Raw genomic sequence first — 21,147 nt, 5'->3', positions numbered from 1 at the left:
AGGACAACGATTCTGAGGGCGAAAGACTTCTGCAACTGCTGCACATAGGTCTACCCAGGACAAGGAGACATCTTGACAGCTGCCCTAGAGCATGCTTATTAGTTGCTCCTTTACTGTCCATTTCACTTCTTCATCTCCCTCACCTTCCTAGCTCTCTTTCTTCACCTCTGCCAGCTCCAAACCTTGGCCCTTCACTGAGCCTCGGCCTCTCCAGATTAGAGCTCTCTAGGGACCTTGTATTTTGAAAAGAGGAAAGAATGAAAAAAGGGGGGGCAAGAAAGAAAGAGAAGGAACAGAAGAATGAGAACAGACCCCAGGGGCAATAGTCCCTTGAGCCATCTCACTGCATTACAATGAATATGGACTCTATTAAGCTCCGTTCTGCCTGTTAGCGTTTCCCAGGGCAACAGAGCTCCCATATGGCAAGCATGCAGCAGATTAGGGTAGGCCTCTGGGTCTCATTGAAGACGTGGGGCTTGACTGGCAGTTGAACTCCCTCCCCCCTTCTCCTCACACTTGACACTGCCTGTGTTTATCTAAAGCGGGGTGGAAGGGGGGCATTTGGAAGGTTATTGTGCAGGGCAATGAGAGATAGGAGGGGAGAATATCTGAGCCAGGCGGGGGAGGAAGGAGGAACCTGGGAGGGAGGGGGCGCCGGGAAAGAGGGAGGTGAGAGGTTGCAGAAGGAGGCAGGAAAGAGAGAAAGTTGGGACGGCAATGGTGGCAGCAGCAAACCCTTCATAAATATTCAGGAAGGATATTGAATAGGGAGAGGAGAAATAAAGCAGATGGAATTCATGTTAAAGAACAGTCTCAATCGCCCTCCAAAAACAAGAAAAGAAAAGAGAACTGCTTTAAAGGAGCACAAGGAACGACGTTTATCCAATTAGCAGGGTTGTCAAATTGAATTTATACAGAATTGAAGGGGGGAGAAGAGTGAAAATTAAGTGTGTGAGGTTGTGAGGGGAGCAATATATAGAAGAAAGGAAGTATGTAAGGAGAACTTACCCTTTACAGGGCTGCTGCAGCTTTAGAATATGGGGACCTGGGCAAGATGAGGGATGAGCTGTATGTCCCATTTTAGCATGATGGTCTCACTGGATAGGATAGGGTAAGACAGGAAACGGGTTAGCATTTCTTTCAATTAAGGCCTCTTTGTATCTGGAAAATACTGTGGTGGATTTGGGGCTATATGTTAGATTGTGGATGACACAATCCATCATTCTTACAGGTTTCTTGGTTGCAGTGTGCTAGAGTCATTCCAGTCCTTAATTGTGGTTGAATTAAGTAATGATTCTGAAAACATGGGCATTTTTTTCAAAAGTAGCAAATAAAATCTGACAAATTAATATCATGGAAATTAGCCTAAACATGATCTGTCATAGCTGGAGTTGATGGAGATTCTAATGCATCAATACATTAAAAGGGAAATGGCTGATGAAAATTATCAGAATGACTGAAAAAATTGCAGTGTTATGCATACTTTAATACTGATATTAAGGCAGATTTAGCCTTGTTTATCTCATTTGGCAATTGGGCAACCAAATCTAATTTTGTAGTTTTGTATGTTTATGGGTATAGTTATGTCCTATTTATGTCATTTTACATCTGTTTACTTTGCGTGTTACATTTTATCTTCCAAAAGTTCAATTTCAGATACTCTCCCAAAACGTATCCTGCAGTTATAAAGTAATAATCTATTTAAAATTCAGCAATATAAAATAATGCAGTAAAGACTTTCAAGTGGTGTCAACTCATGATGTAATAAATTATTAATAGTTTAATAATTAATGTTTAATAATTAATGTTATTAATTAACATATTTCATGAAACAGCTACCACCTTGTCCTATGCAGCATATCTAATAATTCCCTAAACTGGATCTTTCGTTAAAAAAGAACCACATTATTCTGCTGGAGTGCTATCCTTGCTGGAGAGGAAAAATAAATAGACTCTCATTAGAAGGATTCAATGAATTTAGCTAAGTATTCCATGAGTATTCAAATGAATATTTGTATAATTATTACTTGTGTTTCACTTCAAACAAATGCATAATTTAATCTTCTTAATACATAAAGCATTATACAGTTAGTTTGATTGTGCTAGTCATAGCTAATACCATATATTTGACATTTCTGTCCTTGTATGACAAATAACAGTATTTCTGTTCTGCTAGCCCAAATTCTAATTTTTGGCTATGGTCACATATGCTAGATCACTAATGTTGGATTGTTTATAATGTGCAATTGTTGGACATTAACACAAGCATAACAAAGGCTTCTTGTATGCAATCAAATGCTTGTGGTGATGCTTTCAGGTCCCCAAATTAAACCATATGCATACCTTCTTAAACACAAGATTTTCATGGAATGGTGGTGGTGGTCAGTGGGCAGAGCAGGTCATCATAGAAGATTATCTCATTGTACCTGAAACCAAAACAGTTGACCAAACCCATGGTTAATGTGACAAGAAGAAGCTGCAGGTCCTGTCAGTTAAAGGATGCAAACTTTTGGATTGCTACCCCTGCCCTATAAAACACCTTTCCCCCTGACATTAGAGTGGCCCTGACCCTACTGGCCTTTCAGAAGGTTCTTAAGATGTGAACGTGTTCCTGGGCATGGAGGTTGGAGTGTTAGTGGGAGTCTGTCATGCGCATATTGTCTTGTTTGTTTAGATTTGAATCCTTGGCTGCTACATGTGTTGCTGTGTTTTATATCATACTATACTATTTTATGTTTTGCATTGTTTTTAAACGTTGTAAGCAGCCCAGAGTGGCCATTGTGAGATTGGTGGCCATATAATTCCAATAAATAAATAAGTAGCCTTAGTGAGACATTGGCCTTGTTTACACAGACTAATCATAATGTAGTTAATTTATTTTTGGCTTAACTTTATGTGCAGAGCATCTACAGTACGTCTTGGGTAACCACACAACCAACCAACCAACCAACCAAACCCTAGAATAGCATAACTGACAAATTAAACAAATTTGATTAATAGTTCTTTTTAAACCTTCACTTTATCTTCAGTTAGTTTGATACTGCATCCATCTCTTATTTCTACTGCTAATCTAGCTAATTACTATGGAAGTCTTACTAGGCTACATTTTCTCTACATGAGGAAAAACATTGCCCTAGTTCACTCAGAATGCTGAGGCAAAGTACACAAATCATTCTGCAGCTTAGCAATATTTGTGAACTAGGACATACTCATAGTCTTTTCCATCTTTTTTCAGCTTGTTGTGCACATGGGAAGCAAGATGTCAGAAGAGCCATAGTGAACGATATTGTCCTCACCTAGAACTGTCTTTAAAAATGACAGCATTTATAAAAGTAGGGATAAAAAATACAGAAATGCTACATCTATTACTGTTTTGTGTCTGGTCCTGTGTAACTGAATGCTCCCCCCCCCCCCGAAGTTCAGTGGAATTTACTCCTAAATAAGCTGCCTAGATCACTCAACTGCTGAGATTTGATTGCTAAATCCATTTGACTGAAGACCTAAGGTCTTTTCCCTAAGATAGGAAGCCCTCTTATAAGGACTATTGGATCCGTAGTGCAAGGGGTCACTAGATGGCAGAAAAGAGAGATTTCTTTTTCTCTTTGTTGTCCTATAGTAGTGATCCAGATTTTTGTAGCCCAAGTCTGGTAGCTTTACTCTTAGAGGCTTTGACAAACCTGCCTCACTGAGTCTCCTTTCATTTCTCCTTTTCCTGTCTCTACTCACCTTCATCCTTTTCTCTCAGTGAAGAAATGGACATGGTAATAGCAGTTGAAACAAGGCTGTTTCATTCAGATAGTGTAATAATAACAATTGCATGGTTAATCTAGGAGGTCTGGAGCTGCAGACAGCATTTCCTCAATAAAACCTTGTTCTGATAAACCAACATAACACCTGGTACCACTGTCAGAATCACAAGACTCCTTCCATCTTCCTTTGTTTTATTCCTTTTTGTTCAACTTGTTTTCCTGCAGACATTTGTTCTTAAGGAGATTGAGCAACTTTGTTCTTTTACATTTTATTTATATGATTCACAAGAGTCTATTTTTGCTTTCGGAATTTTTTCCCATTCTTCCTTGCTAACAGTGAAGAACTGAAGCTGAAAAGAGATTGAATGTTTCAGCAAAACAGCAGTCTGAAACATCTTCTGAAACATCCAAAATCAACCATGATGTCCATACAAGAGGGAAAGATAAAGGTTTTAGAATGGCCTTCACAGTTCCCAGATTTGAATATTATTGGAAATCTGTGGGAAGATCTCAAATCTAAGAATGGGAGATATTACTTCTACTAAAGGTGTTAAAAGTAGTGACTGAAAAGCTGTCCAAATGTTTGCACTTGCTATTTTACTGCTTCTCTTATCCTGAATCTGTAAACAACTGTGCATAAATAGTAGGCATGCATTTAAATTTGCAGAAAGATACCATATTTAACTTCGTTACATATAGACATTGTGTCAGCTTCTGTTCATGAAACATACCATTTGAATGCAAATATCTAGATTTTTCATAAATTCTTCATTGTTATCACCTAGTTTTATAAAGTTGCTACATTTTTGATGAAAAGCTCTCGGTCTGTGTCTACATATATTACTGCACCGATTTTTTAAAACTATGATATTATGACATAATCTGATTTGCAGATAATCCTAAACTGTAATGGATTAAATTACACTTGGTATTAAATCAAAAAGCTACCACATTAAGGCTTAGCTTCAGATTTCTATTGATAATAATTAAGGACACAATCCAACCAGTTAAACATTTAGAATCTATTGATTTGAATGGAAATTTTAAGAATGTGCTAAACATGTTCCTTTGGAAAAGATGAGACTTAAAATGATGGAGCAAAAATCAAGGGGTATATTTGATTATTATATGTGGCACTCCTGGAATCCTTTGAATTGTCATGTAAATTCTGTTATTGTGGGTTGCACAGTCAGCCAGATATTTAGACTGGATTTGGCATTTTTATCCACCTACTGAGTCCTTCCCAAGGACCTGGGATAGGCAGATGTTGTTTGATGGTGTTAAAGGTATCGTTGCAAGATATAAGCTGTTCCAAGTAAAGCTGCCTTTTGCAATTGACTGATAATGATTTTGCCAATGCCAGCGGTCTTCAAATGGTACATTATTGTTGTTATTGTTATTACTTGCTGTCAAGTTGGTGTTGATTCTTAGTGATCACATAGATTTTCTGCATGATGATCTGCCCCTAACCTAGTCCTTCAAGTCTTCTAACAGTGCACCCAATACCACTGTAACAGAATCCATCCACCTTGCTGCTGATTGTTCTCTTTTTCTCTTTTGTTCCACCTTTCTCAGCATTAGAGCCTTCTCTAGAGAGCTAGGTCTTTGCATAATGTGTCTGAAGTAACATAATTTGAGCCTAGTCATTTGTGCCTCCAGTAAGAACTCTGGGTTGTTTTCCTGGCTCTCCATGGTATTATCAGGAGTCTTCTCCAACACCAGATTTCAAAAGTGTCAATATTCTATCTTGCTTCTTCAAAGTCCAACTTTAAAGCTTCCATAGAGTGTCAAAGGGAATACCTTTGTCTTCATGATTCTGATCTTTGTAGGTATACAAAAGTTTACTGTTGATGGTTGACCCTGAAAGGCAGAAGCTATCTACCACTTCAAAATCTTCATTGTAAATTCTAAGGCTGGTGGTTCTACCTGTTGACATTAGTTTGGTCTTCTTTATGTTTAATTATAGTCCCATTTTTTCACTGTGCTCTTTGACTTTTATTACTAGAGCTTGCAGATCCTTTGCATTTTTGGATATCAGCTTTTTCCTCCAGTTTTAAAATTGTACTCATCTTCTTCCAATTCAGCATATAGGTTGAATAAATAAGGGCAGAGAATACAGCCTTGTCTCACTCCTTTGCCAATCTGGAGCCAATCTGTTTCATTATGTTCTGTCCATACTGTGGTTTCCTGACCTTCATATAGGTTTCATATGAGGACAATGAAATATTCTGGGATTCCCATTTTTTTAAGCACATTCCACAGCTTGACATGATCAACACAATCAAAGCTGTTTCTATGATCAATGAAGCACATACTGACTTTTTAGTATCCTTTGGCTTTTTCAGTTACCTAGCATGCATCAGCAGTAATCTCTTGTGTTCCTTGTCCTTTTATAAAGCTAGCTTGAATATCTGGCATCTCCTTTTCCATGTACGGCTCTAATCTGCTTTGGATGATCCTAAACATTTTGCTAATATGTGAAATTAAGGATATTGTATGATAATTTGTATATTCTGTTAAGTCTTCTTAGCAAATATCTACTAAGGTATCTTGGATGTTGACATCTTTACAGTATTTCAGTATATGCCTTCAATCTTTGTTTGATCTTCTTTGAACCAGTTACTATCTATCCATTGGCATCCTTTAGAATACCAATTCAATGTTGGAACCTCCTTCTGAGTTCAAGATGTAAATTCATATTCAATGGTATATTATAATTGTAGTGGTTTTACCATAATTTGTATTTTCTGACTCTGTTTCTTCATTATTTTATTTGCTGGTTGATGAATTGTTTTTGGATATCAGTGTAGTTCTTTTAGAATGTGGTGAGTACTTAATTTGCTGGATTTATTAAACATTAAGATCCTTATATTGTTTTTTTACTTCAAGGTTTATACTAGCACCACACACACTAAGCCACTTGACCTGATATTCCTGATTAAATGGAAAAACTGGCCGTTTATTTAGTTTAAGTAGAGGGATCTCTTTTTCTGCCCCATTCGAAATCCTCGTTAAGGTAATGGCAACTTAACTGTCACCTCAAGTGGAAATTTGGAAAATAGCTATACCCAGATACCTCAGAACTTTGGGAGTCTTTGGGAACTGGAGACATTCTTAGATGGCTCCACTATGATTGATATTCTGCTGTCTCCATGGCATTGGTATACTTTAAAATTTAAAATTTCAAAGCTTTTTGATAATGTTGCATTTTAATAATCACTTTTTAAATCTTTTATAATGACTGTTTTTATCTATTTGTTGTTTTATTCAATTCTTGTATGCCACCTAGAGTCGTTTTGTGTGAGGTGGGCGGCTATATAAATGTGATATATCAATAAATAAATAAAAATAAACAAACTCATGTTAAAGGGGTGGGAAAGTTAAAATCTCAGGAAGGAGTATGGCTGGGTTTTGTTACATGGTAATCAATACAGTGAGATATCAAGAAAAAAATATATTGGATTGAAACTAAGATTACCAGCCTTTGGATATTTACTAGGAATAAGTTCCAATGAAGAGTTCAACTTACATCTGAGTAAATATGCAATTTATTGGTGTTGTATATTTGTTGATATAAGTGGGATTTAAATTGCAGCTACTTGCCCCAATTATTTTAATTAGATATATATTTTATTAACTTAGTTAAATCCAGTACATGTCAATCAGATTTTAGTTTGGTATGTACACTGGTAAACAAACAAACTGTGGTTGTCTGTTTAATGTGGCCTATTCCAGTAGCTGCGTAGGATTTATGAGAATAGTAGTTCAACATACCTGGTAGAGTACCTGGTAAGAGAAACAAGAACATCTGCAGGAATAGTCACTGACTTCAATATTCTGGGCATGTCTGGGTGAGCAAAGCCCCACACCTTTTTACATGCATGTAGTATGTTAAAAAGGGATGGGACATTGCCTGGCCATGCTCATCACTGACTGTCACTAAGGGTGCTGCTGTTGGAAAAGGCTGATTTAGTATTTGGCTTTCCTTAGGTCACTCTTTTCTGGTCCCTTTAATTTCAAGTACTTTTCTCTCCAAGATTCTATTTTTTTTTTCCTTCCTTCTCTCTGTATAAAAAAGAGCCCAAGGGCTGAGGAAATATTTTCATTTGTCTTTCTGTTTAAACCAAAATATTTTTTATAACCACAGCAAAATAAAAAGGTAACAAAACTTGGCAAACATTGTTATACTCTGCTTGATTAGACATGTTCTTATTTATAGTCTGAAAATATCCTTATTAACATATTTGTTCACTGGGATATTTCATTTGTGATACATAGGCTTTATATTTTACAAGTATTAAATACATGGTTCATATCTACTATCCATATTGTGAAATAATATGAGGAAAAGTGAATATTTTTTTAGATAGCACTGGACTGATTTTTAGAAAATTGCTAAGAGCAGGGCATATAGGATAAAGTTGATTAAAGAAGACTTAAATAAATAAGCAGAAGTCAGGAATAATACCATATTTACTATTAGTGATCAAAGCTGAATTATAACTTAGAATGCTCAAAACAAAAAAGGTGCCAAAATGTATTTTCCAAATATCTCATACCACTGCATTGTATAATTCTTAAATATCTGGAAATAGCTATAGTAGTACTTCGTTGATTTAACAAATGTTTATTACATACATACTTACATATATAAGTATCCATCATGCTATTCTGTTTCAGGGTAAGCAACATTATGCAAAAGAAATTAAAAGCAGGAGATAGAGGAAGAGAAAAGGAAATTTAACTAGAACTACTTTACACCAGAACCATTCACTATGCCTTTCCATACTTTTCTGTTCTTCAAACCATCTTTGCTTCCATCTCATTGATACACCAGCTCAGGTCTTGACTTTATTCTTTAAATTTCTGAGCTGTTTTTAAGATCTCATCAACTCCATCCAATTAGAACTTTCTTGGCCTTTCTCCTCCTCCTCGTTCAGTTTTCCTTCATTTATTTACTTTGCAGTCAGATCTTTCCTCATTCTTTCTAAGACCAAACCACCTCACTGTACCTCTTTTATACTGGTTCATCATATTTTTATTCAGTCTTCCTCATCACACACTCATTCTAGATCATGTCCATCTTATTTTACCACTTACAATCCCACTAAATTCAATTCTGTATTTCTTCTGACATTCCCCCACAACAGACAGGGAAGCAGTTAGACAACAAAAGAGTAAAAGAGGCATTCAAGCAGGATAAGGTGAGTTCAGAGAAATTGAATAAATTTCCACCTCTGGCTCGTAGGCATCCCAAAGACACTTGGTTGGCCACTTAAAGAAACATTGAAGCATAACATCCTTATGTTCTTAGTAGAGATCTGATGGAGCAGTGGTGTGTCTTTATATGACATGTTGGATGCTACACTTCAAAAAGCAGAAGAGAAAGGTCAAAGAAGTGGGTGAGGTAGAACAAAAATGAAATTTGACCTATATGTAATTATCACATTATATTTATAATGATTGAATTAAATACATGTAGTTTATTATTCATTCTTAACTACTGTTTCCTTTCATTATATTCCAAATCATATTTCAAAGCACATTTTCGAAGGACCCTGGAAGACCACACCCAATTTGTATGGGCACATAGGGATATAGATCAGCAATGCTATTCTCCTACATTTTATATAATATACTGCTTTATTTTCTCCCTTCTGTTGTTATTCAGGTTGATCCATGAAGTTGAATTTCCATTCTTAAGTGCTCTGGGTTAGCTTATGGGAACTCCGGTTGGTATTTTTTGCTCCATATTCCTCTGCGTGGGATGACAATGATATCAGAGGGGAAAAGATCCATGACTGCTATTGCTTGTTTGCTTTTGGCATCTGCTAACTGCATTACAAATTTGGGTGAGTAATTTGTTTCCCCTACTTTTTATCTACGTAGCTGATGCATTTTCAGATCCTTGATTTTATTTACAATATTTTATTTGCAATTTTTAAAGAACCAAAGTTTTATATTTTTATATTTATGAGTTCCTACCACTGCTTACATTGCCTATTTCTTAGTCATCATTTTTATCAACTTTCAATAATTTGACCACCCTGACCATGTATGATTAAGTTGGTTACATTAATCATTGAATGAATTCCTGGATGAGCAACCAAAGACATTTATCTAATTCAAAAGTACTATCATTCTGATTGTCAAATGGGGATTGCAAAGATGGTTGGTTAGGTTAGGACAGAGAGACAGAACAATGGGGCAGGAGGTAGCTGAACATACCATTATTTACTTGCAGAGACATTCAGCATTACAGTCTTGTTTCGATTAGGATCATATATATCTGTAAGTATAGTATTTAAATAGAATACATTCACATTTTCTTGCCAAGAGGTAACTAGCTCTTGAATGCCTTAAGCCTTAAACTTGTAATTTCGTGTATATAAGGTAGTTAAGTCAAAGTATTTAAAGTGGAAGAAACTGGCCTCCTACCAGGATTTATGAAAATTTTGGGGCTGTCTTTCTTTGCAGGTCAGTCTCTACATGTTTCTGTCCAACCTGATTCTATTGTCCAGAAGCATGGTGGTTTGGTGACTCTGGGATGTGTGGTTGAGCCTTTGGGAGTCAATGTTACCTGGAGACTGAATGGAAAGGAGCTGCTTCAGTCAGATGATATTCTGGGGATCCATATTGATCAAAGACTACTCACCATTGCTGCCTTAAACAATTACACAGTGGGTCGATACCAGTGCATAGCCCGCATGTCTGAAGGTGTTGTTGCCAGTGTTCCTGCCATGGTAACATTAGCCAGTAAGTAGCTTTGATTTTTTTCCTCTCAAACTACATCACTTTGCCTCTGCAAGGGAGCATAGTTATACTGCTCAAATTAGATGAAATGGGTATCTCTTGTACACGGAGGAGGCATTTGAATTCTATCCTTCTGCTGGATTGATATTCATGCCAAAGTATGGCCTCTGTCAGAGATGTTTATCAGTTTGACCATAAGAATCATTTCAGTACAAATAGTAATATAACAATAATAATTTATTGGAAGACAGATTCCAGTTTGAATATTAGGAAAAAGTTCCTAACATGGGCAGCTCCTGTACTGAGCAAGGTGTTGAATTTGATGACCTAAATGTCTTCTTCCAGTTTTAGGATTTGATGAAAACACCTGTCTGTGATGAAGAAGGCAAGAAGGCACCCTAGAGTTTAGCTCACATCAACACTTCCAAATTAGGATGTGCCTCCTATTGAGTAAATTATGTAATCAAATTGGGTTATGGACATTGTTCAAGAGTCAAGAGTTCTGAGAGAACAGACCTGTAGGATAAATGCTGTTACCTGCATTAGTGAGTTGACAAAATACCCATATAGTCTGTCTCAGTTAGAAATAGGAGGAGCTCATTAGGGTAACAGAGGATAAAGTGGGAGTACAGAAAGATTTGCTTTAAAAAGTTTGAAGGAGATATGTTTGTAAAATGGGGACTGGTTTTGTTGCAATGCCAAAAAACATTGGCTTGCTATCAAAATATTAATCAGAAATGAAATGTTTAGGCTGGGCTGGGATAGAAAAGGAGAAACAGAACAGAGTGAAAGAGCAGCTCTAAGGCTCCGTGGGAGAGGCCCACACTTGGATTGAAGCCTTTGGGGGATTTGGACTGAGCTCTGCAGCTAGATTAAGTTTTGGAAAACATGGTTTCCATTTAAGAGAGATGTAGAAACTGCTGCTTGCTTTGCCTCTTAATACAGTTGTTTTGCTTATGGGCCTCCCTAGTAGTCAGTGGTTTTTTAATTTGGAAAAACAGTAATTGTTTAGCCTACCTGGCTATGGCTTGCTTTTTCTCTTTGCGGAGTTGCTCTAAGACACTTCTAACAGGGGTTTTGTGCAAAGGTGGGTCTTCTGGGTAAAAAAAAACCAGTATGTCATATTTATCCAAAATATTAAAAAAATATTTCATTCATGAACCTGGAGTGGACCATGCTGCAATTAACCAATTCAAAAGGCATCACTTGAATATTAAACATTATGGTATCAAAGGCAGTTAAGTATTCACGGCCCTCATTCATTCTGATTAAATTGTATGCACAATTTAATGGTTACACTGTTTAGAAGTCCTGACAGAATTAACCTCCTTAGGGCTGAAAAATGTGAGGGGAGATGCTGGAGGTTTAGAAGGACAAATAAAACCTTTATTCAGATTATCATGGAGAAATTCTTTTAACATCGGTAACTCTTAAATAGATGGTGGAATCTGGGCTCCCACCTTCAAGTTGATGGTATAGTCACATGTTCGATAAGGAGGCAATGTAGTTGCTTCCTTCTCCCTAAAAACATCAGCAAACTCTGCATACTTTTCTGGCAAGAAGAAAATTCAGAGAACTGAGCAGAAGGATGAAAGTGTGGAAAGTTGCAAATGGTGCCACTGACACCTTTGAGATGGAAAAGAAATTGTTCCTCACTCTCAGTATACATCTGAATTATGGGCTTGCAGCCAGTCAATGTCCAGAACAATGGGAACATGTAAAGAAGCTGTGACATAGAGTGTCAAGAATTCTGTATGACCATTTATTGTAAGTTTCAGAGGTGTTGTGTGCTGCAAAACAAGACCAGCTCAGAGCACTTGCCTGTAAATCATTTCCACAAGGATAGGTTTCTCTAATTACTATGTAGGCAATATAAGCAATTGCACTGTGTCTCATCTATGAAATTGGCTAATGCACTAGAAGAGCAGAGAGTGGTATTTGAAAACCAGAGATTGAATGAAGAGTAACAAGGATAATGAAATACACTTGCCTGATGTCAGCTACCTGAGCTCTTTTTAATTGTCTGAGGGCTCTTGGGAGGGGAGATTGTGAAGTTTCCCAAAGACGAGGCTTTGAAGTGATTTGGGCACTTGCTTACTATGTAACCTGCAGTTTCATAGGTACAGCAATTTGTAGCTGACTCAGAGGTCTGAACTTTAGTGTGCAAGTCTTGGCTAGGTGTCCTGGGGCTCCACATTATATATATAAACCTAAGTCTCTTCTCTGCTGTTGACAGGAATCTTTTTCTGCACCTATTTGCTTGGGGTTTCTGGTGCAGGCATCTAAGGAGGCCATGTGGTGGGCAGAGGGGAAGAGAGGCCTCAGCTCTTCCAATCACCCATTGATTAACATGCAACATTGACACAGTTCTTCCAAATTTTCTAGTGTGCCTTGTTTCATTAAATCATCTCTCAATTCATCAGCAAAGCCTCAAAACTGGTCAGTCAGAGCAAGGTAATTCCACCCCACATCTCTGGCATATAACGGAAAATCCAGTATGTACTGACAAACTCTTTGGCTGCCTTGTTTCAGCTCCCAAATTGCTCAGTTTTCCATTGCTCTCCTAACCATATCCCGAAATGCAATTCTAAATCTTTGCATGAATAATCCAATAACTCATCATTGCCCTCAATGAGCAGCACATTTGACTGCCCTTTCTTTCAGAAAACTCAAGCTGACTTGCCATAAAGAGTTCACACTGAGAAATTGATCCTGAGCTCCTCTAAACATTTCCAGCAAACTCCCATGAAAGCAAAGAAATATTGGTTGGACTGCAGGCTGCTGAGCTGCTCCTGGCTGATACAAGCCTTGTTCCCAACTGCTGTGTTAGTTGTGCCTTGGCATTGTACAAGTTTGATATTTGTAACTCCATTTGTCGTTGTTGCTGCAACAGCCAGCAAGTTGTTTTGCAGACAGTGGGGTGCCCTGAGGATGTGATGCCACCTCCAGGATCAAAGGCAAGATTTGATGCCTCTTTGAGAGTAGGGAGGCTTTCAAGACTGATGTTAGCCCTTTAAGGTAGTCCAGGTCAGGATACAGAAAACCCCAAGGACTGTTGGAATTGGTTGCAGGGCATTGCAACAGAATCTTGAAAGATGCTAGAATTTCCCTTTGTCTTCTCTCAGGCCACACAGAATCAAGGTAGGTTTCTTTTGGGTCTCGTTCTTATATTTAGTTCTTTCCTAGGGCTCACATTTTGTTTCCTACCTCTCTTATCTGTTAACAGCTTTTGCATTCCTTCACTGTCTCTACTTCTCTCTACACTACCTTCCTTTTCTCCATTGTATCCTCCCTCCCATTGCCTAATATTTAGACTGGAGCTAGTTAAACTCTTAGCCAGTTGCACAGAGGTGCAGAGTTGCCTTCAGTCTGGCACAGAGTCTAATCCATGGAAGTATTCATAATTAAGTCTCAGTATTTTTCAGTCTTTGACCAAAATGAAATGAATGAAAGCTTTCAAACTGTACAAACTGTAGCTATGAATCTATCAATTTGACTCCTTCAGTGATCTTTGGAGACCTTTCTCCAGGTGTCCTTGCTGATGACCCTCTTCCTCAAACAATACAGATAGCACCTATGCCACTATCTTGCTGTCATAATCTTTATTTTCATTCCAAATTTTTAAAATAAATTTTGGAATTTTAAGTGCCTGCTTTATACTGGAATTGTGGTTTATATATTTAGTGTATTTTTATTATGTATATTAGAGTTTCTATTGTTATTTTAAAATTCTTTTAATAGTTTCATAATCTACTCAGAGAAATTATGTTACTCAGTGTATTCAATATATATATGATAAATATTTGTTGAAGTAAAAATTATATAAGGATTCTTCAGTAATATTCCTCTTTCCCGAGATATATTTTATTGCCTTTGGCTAACTAGCATAGGAAAACCCCATTTCAAATATTTCTTGAAAGCTGTTGCATCTCAAAACTGCCTGAAATTAATACAAGTTCAGGCAAGAAATGTATGGTAAAACTTAAATGAATTCAGTAAATATAAAATTAACATATTTATCAATATACTTAAAACAGGCCACTTATAGCATAAGTAAGAACAGCTGATTTTGAAGACAATAAACCACTGTAACTCATACCAAGGGAACATACAATTGTATTGGTATGGTTAAAAAATGTTGCCAGCTGTCTTTAATGCTACCCTAAAATATTACAGTTGTAATCACCCATCGTCTATTGTTATTAATTATGTACAGAGTTACAATAAGATAGTGTGGTTCTGTGTTCTGATGCTCAGATTCAAAAGCATACCTGCAAAGCAACATTCAACTTAAGCTTTTTTTTTCTTTTGCGAAATACCAATGGGCAGTGACCCTTACTTTGGGATATCTTTGGGGACCTATGTATTTTTGCAGCTGTCTTTTCAATGACAACAAAATGCCTCATTCTTCATTTTGCTTCTGTCAGGGCCTCTAATCAGTCCCTTGATGCAGGTTTTGGCTCCATGTTGAAAAGCCATTTTCATCCTCTAAGAGTTTTCAGAATAGAATTATAATGTGGAGAGCTGGAAATCAAAACAAAGGTGTGTTATTCTTATCAAGTAGATGCTATGATAAATCGAGTATTTTCAGTGTAGAATGAAGAGGTGCATATGCAAGGTGAAGTAATATGTATGACATAACTCTGGCTATATAACTGTTTTTTCATTTAGTATGTATGTGTGAATACAAGAAAAATTATGTACTCTGATGGTGTTAGTTTGAATACTTAACACTTCAGCAGAGCAGGGCAAAAATAACTGGGTGGAGGTATAAGAGAAATATGCAAATATCAGGACTGGCCTCCAGTCACAGTATTTTATGGTATATCAAGATAATGGTCATCTACAGTCCACAGACTGATCTCTGTGCAATTGTAGTTAGCCTACAAAAGTTATAGAATCAGTACTGTTGTACAAGAACTCTTAGGCCAAAACAGCAGTGGAAGGTTTAAAAAGGTGCAATAGGAAGTATCTCTTTCTTCAGGCTTCCTGTTTCGGTTAGTATCATGATTACTTACAAATAAATATCCTATACCAAAACCTTTTAGCCATTTCAACCTGAGATCTACCTATGTGAAGACCATCAACAACTGAGACAAAATTTAATGGAAGACAGGTAGAAAGCTCCCCCATACTGTTTAAATGCTGTTTAGATGGAGATTATAGTGGAATATGTCATATCCCGCTCTTAAATTTTTCTCAGTTCCCATTCTTGTAAGCTTTACCTTTCCAAAGTGACCCTTTACTGTTCTCAGTGTTGTGATATATTTAGAAATCTGTTGACTTTATAATGTATTTCTTTAGGAGAGGTTTTCTCAGTCTAGTTCACGTTCTCCCATCTGATGTTACTTTTCACTCTTAAGAGTTGAGTCCCTCATGAAATAAAGCAAATTAGAAAGAAATTTGAAAAAAAAAACCCACATATTTTTAGTGAGATGAATGAACAGTGCCAGTGTAAATTAACTGGAATTGAAAAGAAATTCCATTCCTGCCATTTCCAGTGACATACCAGTTTAAGAATGCCTCCTATATGGTTCTGGACTATTGGTTTCTGAAACTCATGCAAAAGTTGTCATGTTTTCTTTGCTGTGGTCCACTTTCTTTCAAGTCAGAACTATTCAGGGATGGCAGCTTTTTAAACCAGTAGTCACTGGTTGCAGTTGTGACATTCATATCAAAATTAGTCTCATAAAATGGCTGTCTTTAAGATGTTTCCTATTCACAAAAAGCTATCATGATAGACATAGTCATAAAATATTTATCAGAAGAGAAAAGTGGACAGGATTGCTACCTGTCACCCACTTTTGCCCCTCAGGATGATCTCTGCTATCCAAGCTGCTGAAACACTTCTGAGCAAAGCACTGGGCTGTAGTCCTTATTATTCTTATTTTTAAAGATGACACTGGGGCTTTGTGAAACTCCGAAGCATTCCTTTAAACAAATATTATCGCAAGCTGGTGCTTTACTTTGCAGCATTGCATTTTTTTTTAATTAAAAAGAATCTTTAGAATAAATGAAGACTAAAACTGATGTCGAAGGCATTAATGCTTACAGGCACTATATTGTGCATTCCTGTTTGAGATCTATGCAATCTCATACCATTTCCTTTGGGCTGTCCTAAATTTTAGGCTCTTTGCCAAGATAAAAAGTGAAGGCATTTATTGGCAAGTGATGTTTTTTTATCAATAGGTAGCAGAAATTGCAAGCAGGTGCATCTCCTACCATTCAGGTTTCACATGTGAGGTGAAAAACTGGGTTCAGTCCAAAAAAATTGTTGTTTTTTCTGGTTCAGTATGGAATTACATCTTACTTTCAGAGATGTGGCTGAAAGCCAGGAAAACAGCAGAACAGTAGAGGTCAGACTGCATATTGAGGATTGTATCCAGTTTGGACACCACATGCTAAGAAGGATTCAGAGAAACTGGAACAGGGTTAGAGAAGGGCAATGAGGATGATCAGGGATTATAAACTAAGTCATATAAGGAAAGATTGAAGAAACTGGGAACATTTAGCTTTGAGAAGAGAAGGCTGAGGGCTGTGAGTGCCATGAGATGGCAAAGGGGAGCAAATAACAATTCCTATGTGATGATCACGCAAATGCTGTGACTTGCATACTTGTGTCAGATGTGACTAAAGTAAGTAATTGCAGCTTTTGTGGTTTCTTACAGATATTGCTGTTGAGCAGAATATGGTAGCACTCTTCAGATACCTGGAAAGATGTGATGTATGTTTTCTCTTATCCCAGGAGTCAGGTCATAGAATAATGGATTTCAATAATAGGAAAGCTGATTCCAATTGTATGATCAGAAAAATGTCCAAACTATGAACAGCATCCAACTGTAGAACCAATTACCCAGATAGGTGGTAGGTTTCCTTTTACTGGATGTGTGCAGGTAAAGGCTAGACATCCATCTGTTGTGTATGCTTTAATTTGGATTCCTGCATGGAGCAAGAGATAAGACTCAGTGACCTAATTGGCTCTTTCCAATTCTGTGATTTAAAGGCTGCCTCATGTGCTGCTGCTTCTGAAAAAGCAGTTTACCTTTAAAATTAGTAATCTGTGATGCCTCTCCAGATGGTTTTCTTTGGGATCTGAATTATGCTAGGATTCCTTTAAACTTGTTTAGGGTCTTTTTGTATGCTTAGTGGCTTAGCCAAATATCTTCCTATGGACCTGACAAAAAACCACTGCTATTGTACTGATGAGCTACTTGGAAAGGGAAGGGAGAGCAGAGACATGATTATATTCCAGGAGTTATTTTTTACTTGTAATACTATTTTATTGTTAAACTACATTTTCTCTCTCTAGACCCACAAATGTCTTCTAAGTGCAAAAAAATGTAATTTTTCTTCTGAGAAAGTTGTTAAGAAATTGGATTGCAAAACTGTGGAACTGTTCTCTTTGCTCATGGGTTCAAATGCTTAAAAAAAGAAAAGAAAAGAAATTGGTCTATTTTTTGTGGACATACACTTTTTTTGCCAGTAATTCTGAAGCCTTCACAATAGTTGTAGGGTTCAACTACTGCTGTGATGAATTTGGACCACCAGGATGCGCATTATTTTTTTCTGATTCCAACTCACATGTTGTTGATCGGAGAAATATGTGCTGTGAGCAGCCAAGCTATATCATTACTTTTTTACTCTCTTTTCTTATCCTTCTTTAATAGTTAATGTCATGAAAAGAGGAAAATGAGAGAATAATTCTAGCACCCTTCTCTTCTCAAACACAATTTTCCCATTTGGAGGAATGGAAAGTTCTATAGAGATCTTGCAAGAGAAAAATTAACTTTAATCTATCTGCAGTATCCCATGGAAACATAGCTCTCCCTCCTAAATTTGTCTTTAAAGGATTAATTACTTTAACTGAAGTTTACCCGTAACATCTTCTCTTGTTTTGCATTTATTAATTATTTTTGGTTGTATGATGCCAAGACATTCCTAAAGTATTAAACATGTTTGCTGCAAATCATTTTTTTGTCTTTGTTAAGCCTTTCCCCTCCCTCTTTTCTTGAATCCAGGCACTAGCACTGAAATAGTCTCCTGACAGCTAATACGTTTTACATTTTGGAAGGCTTTTTGCTATGCTGCCAAGGGAGCTGTTTTTTATTTTAAAATGTTTTTGAAGCAATCTTGCTTTAATTAGCCTGTTTGAGAAATTTCATGTCACTTTTCCATGAGCGTGGGTGGGAGAACCTTGGAGCCAGATCTGTCTTTTACTGTTGGAGAGCTGATATAAATCCCAGAGAATGAAAACATATTTTTCCACTCTCCCATTCTGCCAATAGAGACTTGGCTATAATTCCTAGTTTGCAGTCTCTTCTGGTTTCTGCTGTCCAAACTCCCTAAATACTTGCCCTGAGCTAGTCCAACTTGGGATAGTAACACCTTCTTACTTTTCCAGGGCATATGAAGGGAGTCTAATGCAGTGTTATAAAATTTCCAAGCAAATGTTCCAGATTCTTCAACTATAAAAACAAGGAGAAACTACTGATTTTAAAATTGTCTAAATTTTGGGAGGAATTCTTTGTTTTCAGAATATAGATCGGAGATGAGAAGTTGTGATTTAGAAACGGTAACCTAAAATAATATTGGATGAGTTTTTATTTTCACAGTGCTACAGTAAGGAACTGATAACAGAATTTCTCTTTCAGTGTAACTAATGCTTAAATATAAAGTGCCCCACTCAGGCTTTGAAGCTGGTAATCCTATGATTTCAAATTGGGACATGGAGAAACAGTCCTTTTGCACGAAGTTCTGTTTATAGCATTGTTTCTCAAACTTTTTTGAACTTGCATTCTCCCCTTCTAAACATATAACTAGCATATGGCAACTCTCAACCAAAAAACTATAATCTAATCTTCAGATTAATGTTCAGTTTTTTATGCACATGCTTGTACGCATAAACCCTACAGCTGCAGGCAAAGATCTGGGAATTTGGATAGAACCTAAAAATTCCACACAGACATCAGAAGAAGGCCAGTACAGGAAACAATTGACCCTCACACAGGAATAGCCTCTTTTTTCTTGGTTTTATTCGTATTCAGATAAGTGCTGTTATCCAGACAAACCAATGTGGGCTAGTGAGACTTTATCAAAGACTTGGCTATTGTGGAAGACAACTCCACAAGGAATATTGTTGAAATCTACTAATAGATATTAATTCTTTAAAAGTTATGTGAAAAGTGAAAAATCAGATTTTTAAGATCCTCCTAACCTACTTCACTGGAGCATATATTGTCACTACAGTCATGATTTATGATAGAGCTTTGCCTTTATCATGAAACATTTCAAGTGCCAGATTTTATGAAACGTCTTACCCTAAGTGCAAAACATCCTGTTTTCAACATTTGAAGCTTTAGCTAAAACTGTTTTAAAAATGTATGAAATATCCTGTTTTGTACCCAAAACAAGTCATTTTTTCAAAATGCTTTGCATACTCTAGTTTATCAATTCCTAGAAAAAGATGTTCCACTAAAGTTTTCTAAACAAAAAATGTACCAATCAAGGCCATTAAAGCATAATCACTACATATATCACTGCATTTTGCTGTCTCCAAAAATATGTATCTGTTTTATTGGAACAATATGTCTAGGCAAATGTCTTTAAAGATTCCCTGGATTAAATTAAGTATATATTTGGGGATGTTTATTCAAAAATTATAGTTACATTGCTTTGTTTTTTTGCAGTCTTCTATACATATTACTAGGCATTTGTGTCATAGTTTAAAATCTCCTCTTACTCCTAAATTAATAAAATTCTTTTGGAAAAGCATAATGATATAATATTGTAATGAATGTAGTAGTTAGGTATGTTTTAAAAAATTCGTTGCAAAATGGCAGTCTTTAGGTTGAAGTGAATCTGCATTTTAAAGAATGGCACAGTACAGTAACAGCAATACTTGCCGTAATATTCATTTGTCCTACTTTTAGAACGCCTTGTTGTTCCTTCTAATTCTATAATTTGGTTATACTCCAATAAGCTGAAAAAAATCATTAGTGATATTGAGACTAAATTTTAAACTTAGTGCATAAAGTGTCGCAAGTTTGGTTGAAGTTTGACAAAGCACCTTTCAGGGCCAAATTATTTGAGGTAGCTGTCTTAACAAATTTTTGGGTTGGCACCTACTGTATAAGGTACAGAATAGAGTTCTCTTCTTGCAAGCAATAGGTGCTCTTTTTGAAGGCTGCATGCTACACCCAGAATCAAAGACAGCACTATGTTTTGCTTGCAATCTTTTCAGATACATCTAGTCAGCTGATTTGTTATTCAGAGTGCAAGACTGTGAGCTTTTGGTTTGACCAAATTTTTGTTATGTTCGTATCAGGATCATTTTAATACTTTGAACTTGAGGGGCAAAATGCCCATTTGGACCATCTTACATTGCTCTCTCTACACCTGAAGGCATGTAATGTGTGTGTGTGTGTTTTCCTTTTTTGCAGGGTGTGTGTCCAAAGAAGCCCAAAAGCCTGACGTAACTCTTGGATTTATATTTTAACTGGCTAGCCTTGAATCAAAAATATAACTCCATCTGATCATTTCAAATTATGGTTGTGCTGCTATTAGTAAATGTTTTATAATGATTACATTGTTCTACTACTGATACTGGTCTGTACTGTTATATTTTTATTGCTTTGCTTGTACTGCA

General features: G+C 36.7%; 1 protein-coding gene across 5 annotated transcripts in view; it reads left to right on the top strand.

The window, feature by feature from the left end:
• Positions 1-21,147, top strand: part of BOC (BOC cell adhesion associated, oncogene regulated) — a 73,175-nt gene that overhangs the window by 26,029 nt on the left and 25,999 nt on the right. For 3 of the 5 annotated variants that reach the window (XM_088140761.1, XM_088140762.1, XM_007425948.3), the window contains 2 exons: positions 9,421-9,601; positions 10,227-10,505. In XM_088140761.1, coding sequence (XP_087996887.1) covers positions 9,517-9,601; positions 10,227-10,505 — 364 coding nt within the window. In that variant the 5' untranslated portion in view covers positions 9,421-9,516. Of the gene's footprint in view, positions 1-9,420; positions 9,602-10,226; positions 10,506-12,954; positions 13,644-14,926; positions 15,045-21,147 lie in introns of those variants that run through there. The other 2 variants (XM_088140763.1, XM_088140764.1) reach the window with 2 other exon arrangements.

The sequence above is a fragment of the Python bivittatus genome, unplaced genomic scaffold, assembly GCF_059951505.1.
Source record: "Python bivittatus isolate LINGU-HERP-01145 unplaced genomic scaffold, Pbiv_v1 ctg000340_np1212, whole genome shotgun sequence".
Lineage (NCBI taxonomy): Eukaryota > Metazoa > Chordata > Lepidosauria > Squamata > Pythonidae > Python > Python bivittatus.
Note: the sequence above shows the minus strand (reverse complement) of the source record. Positions and strands in the feature narration are given on the sequence as shown.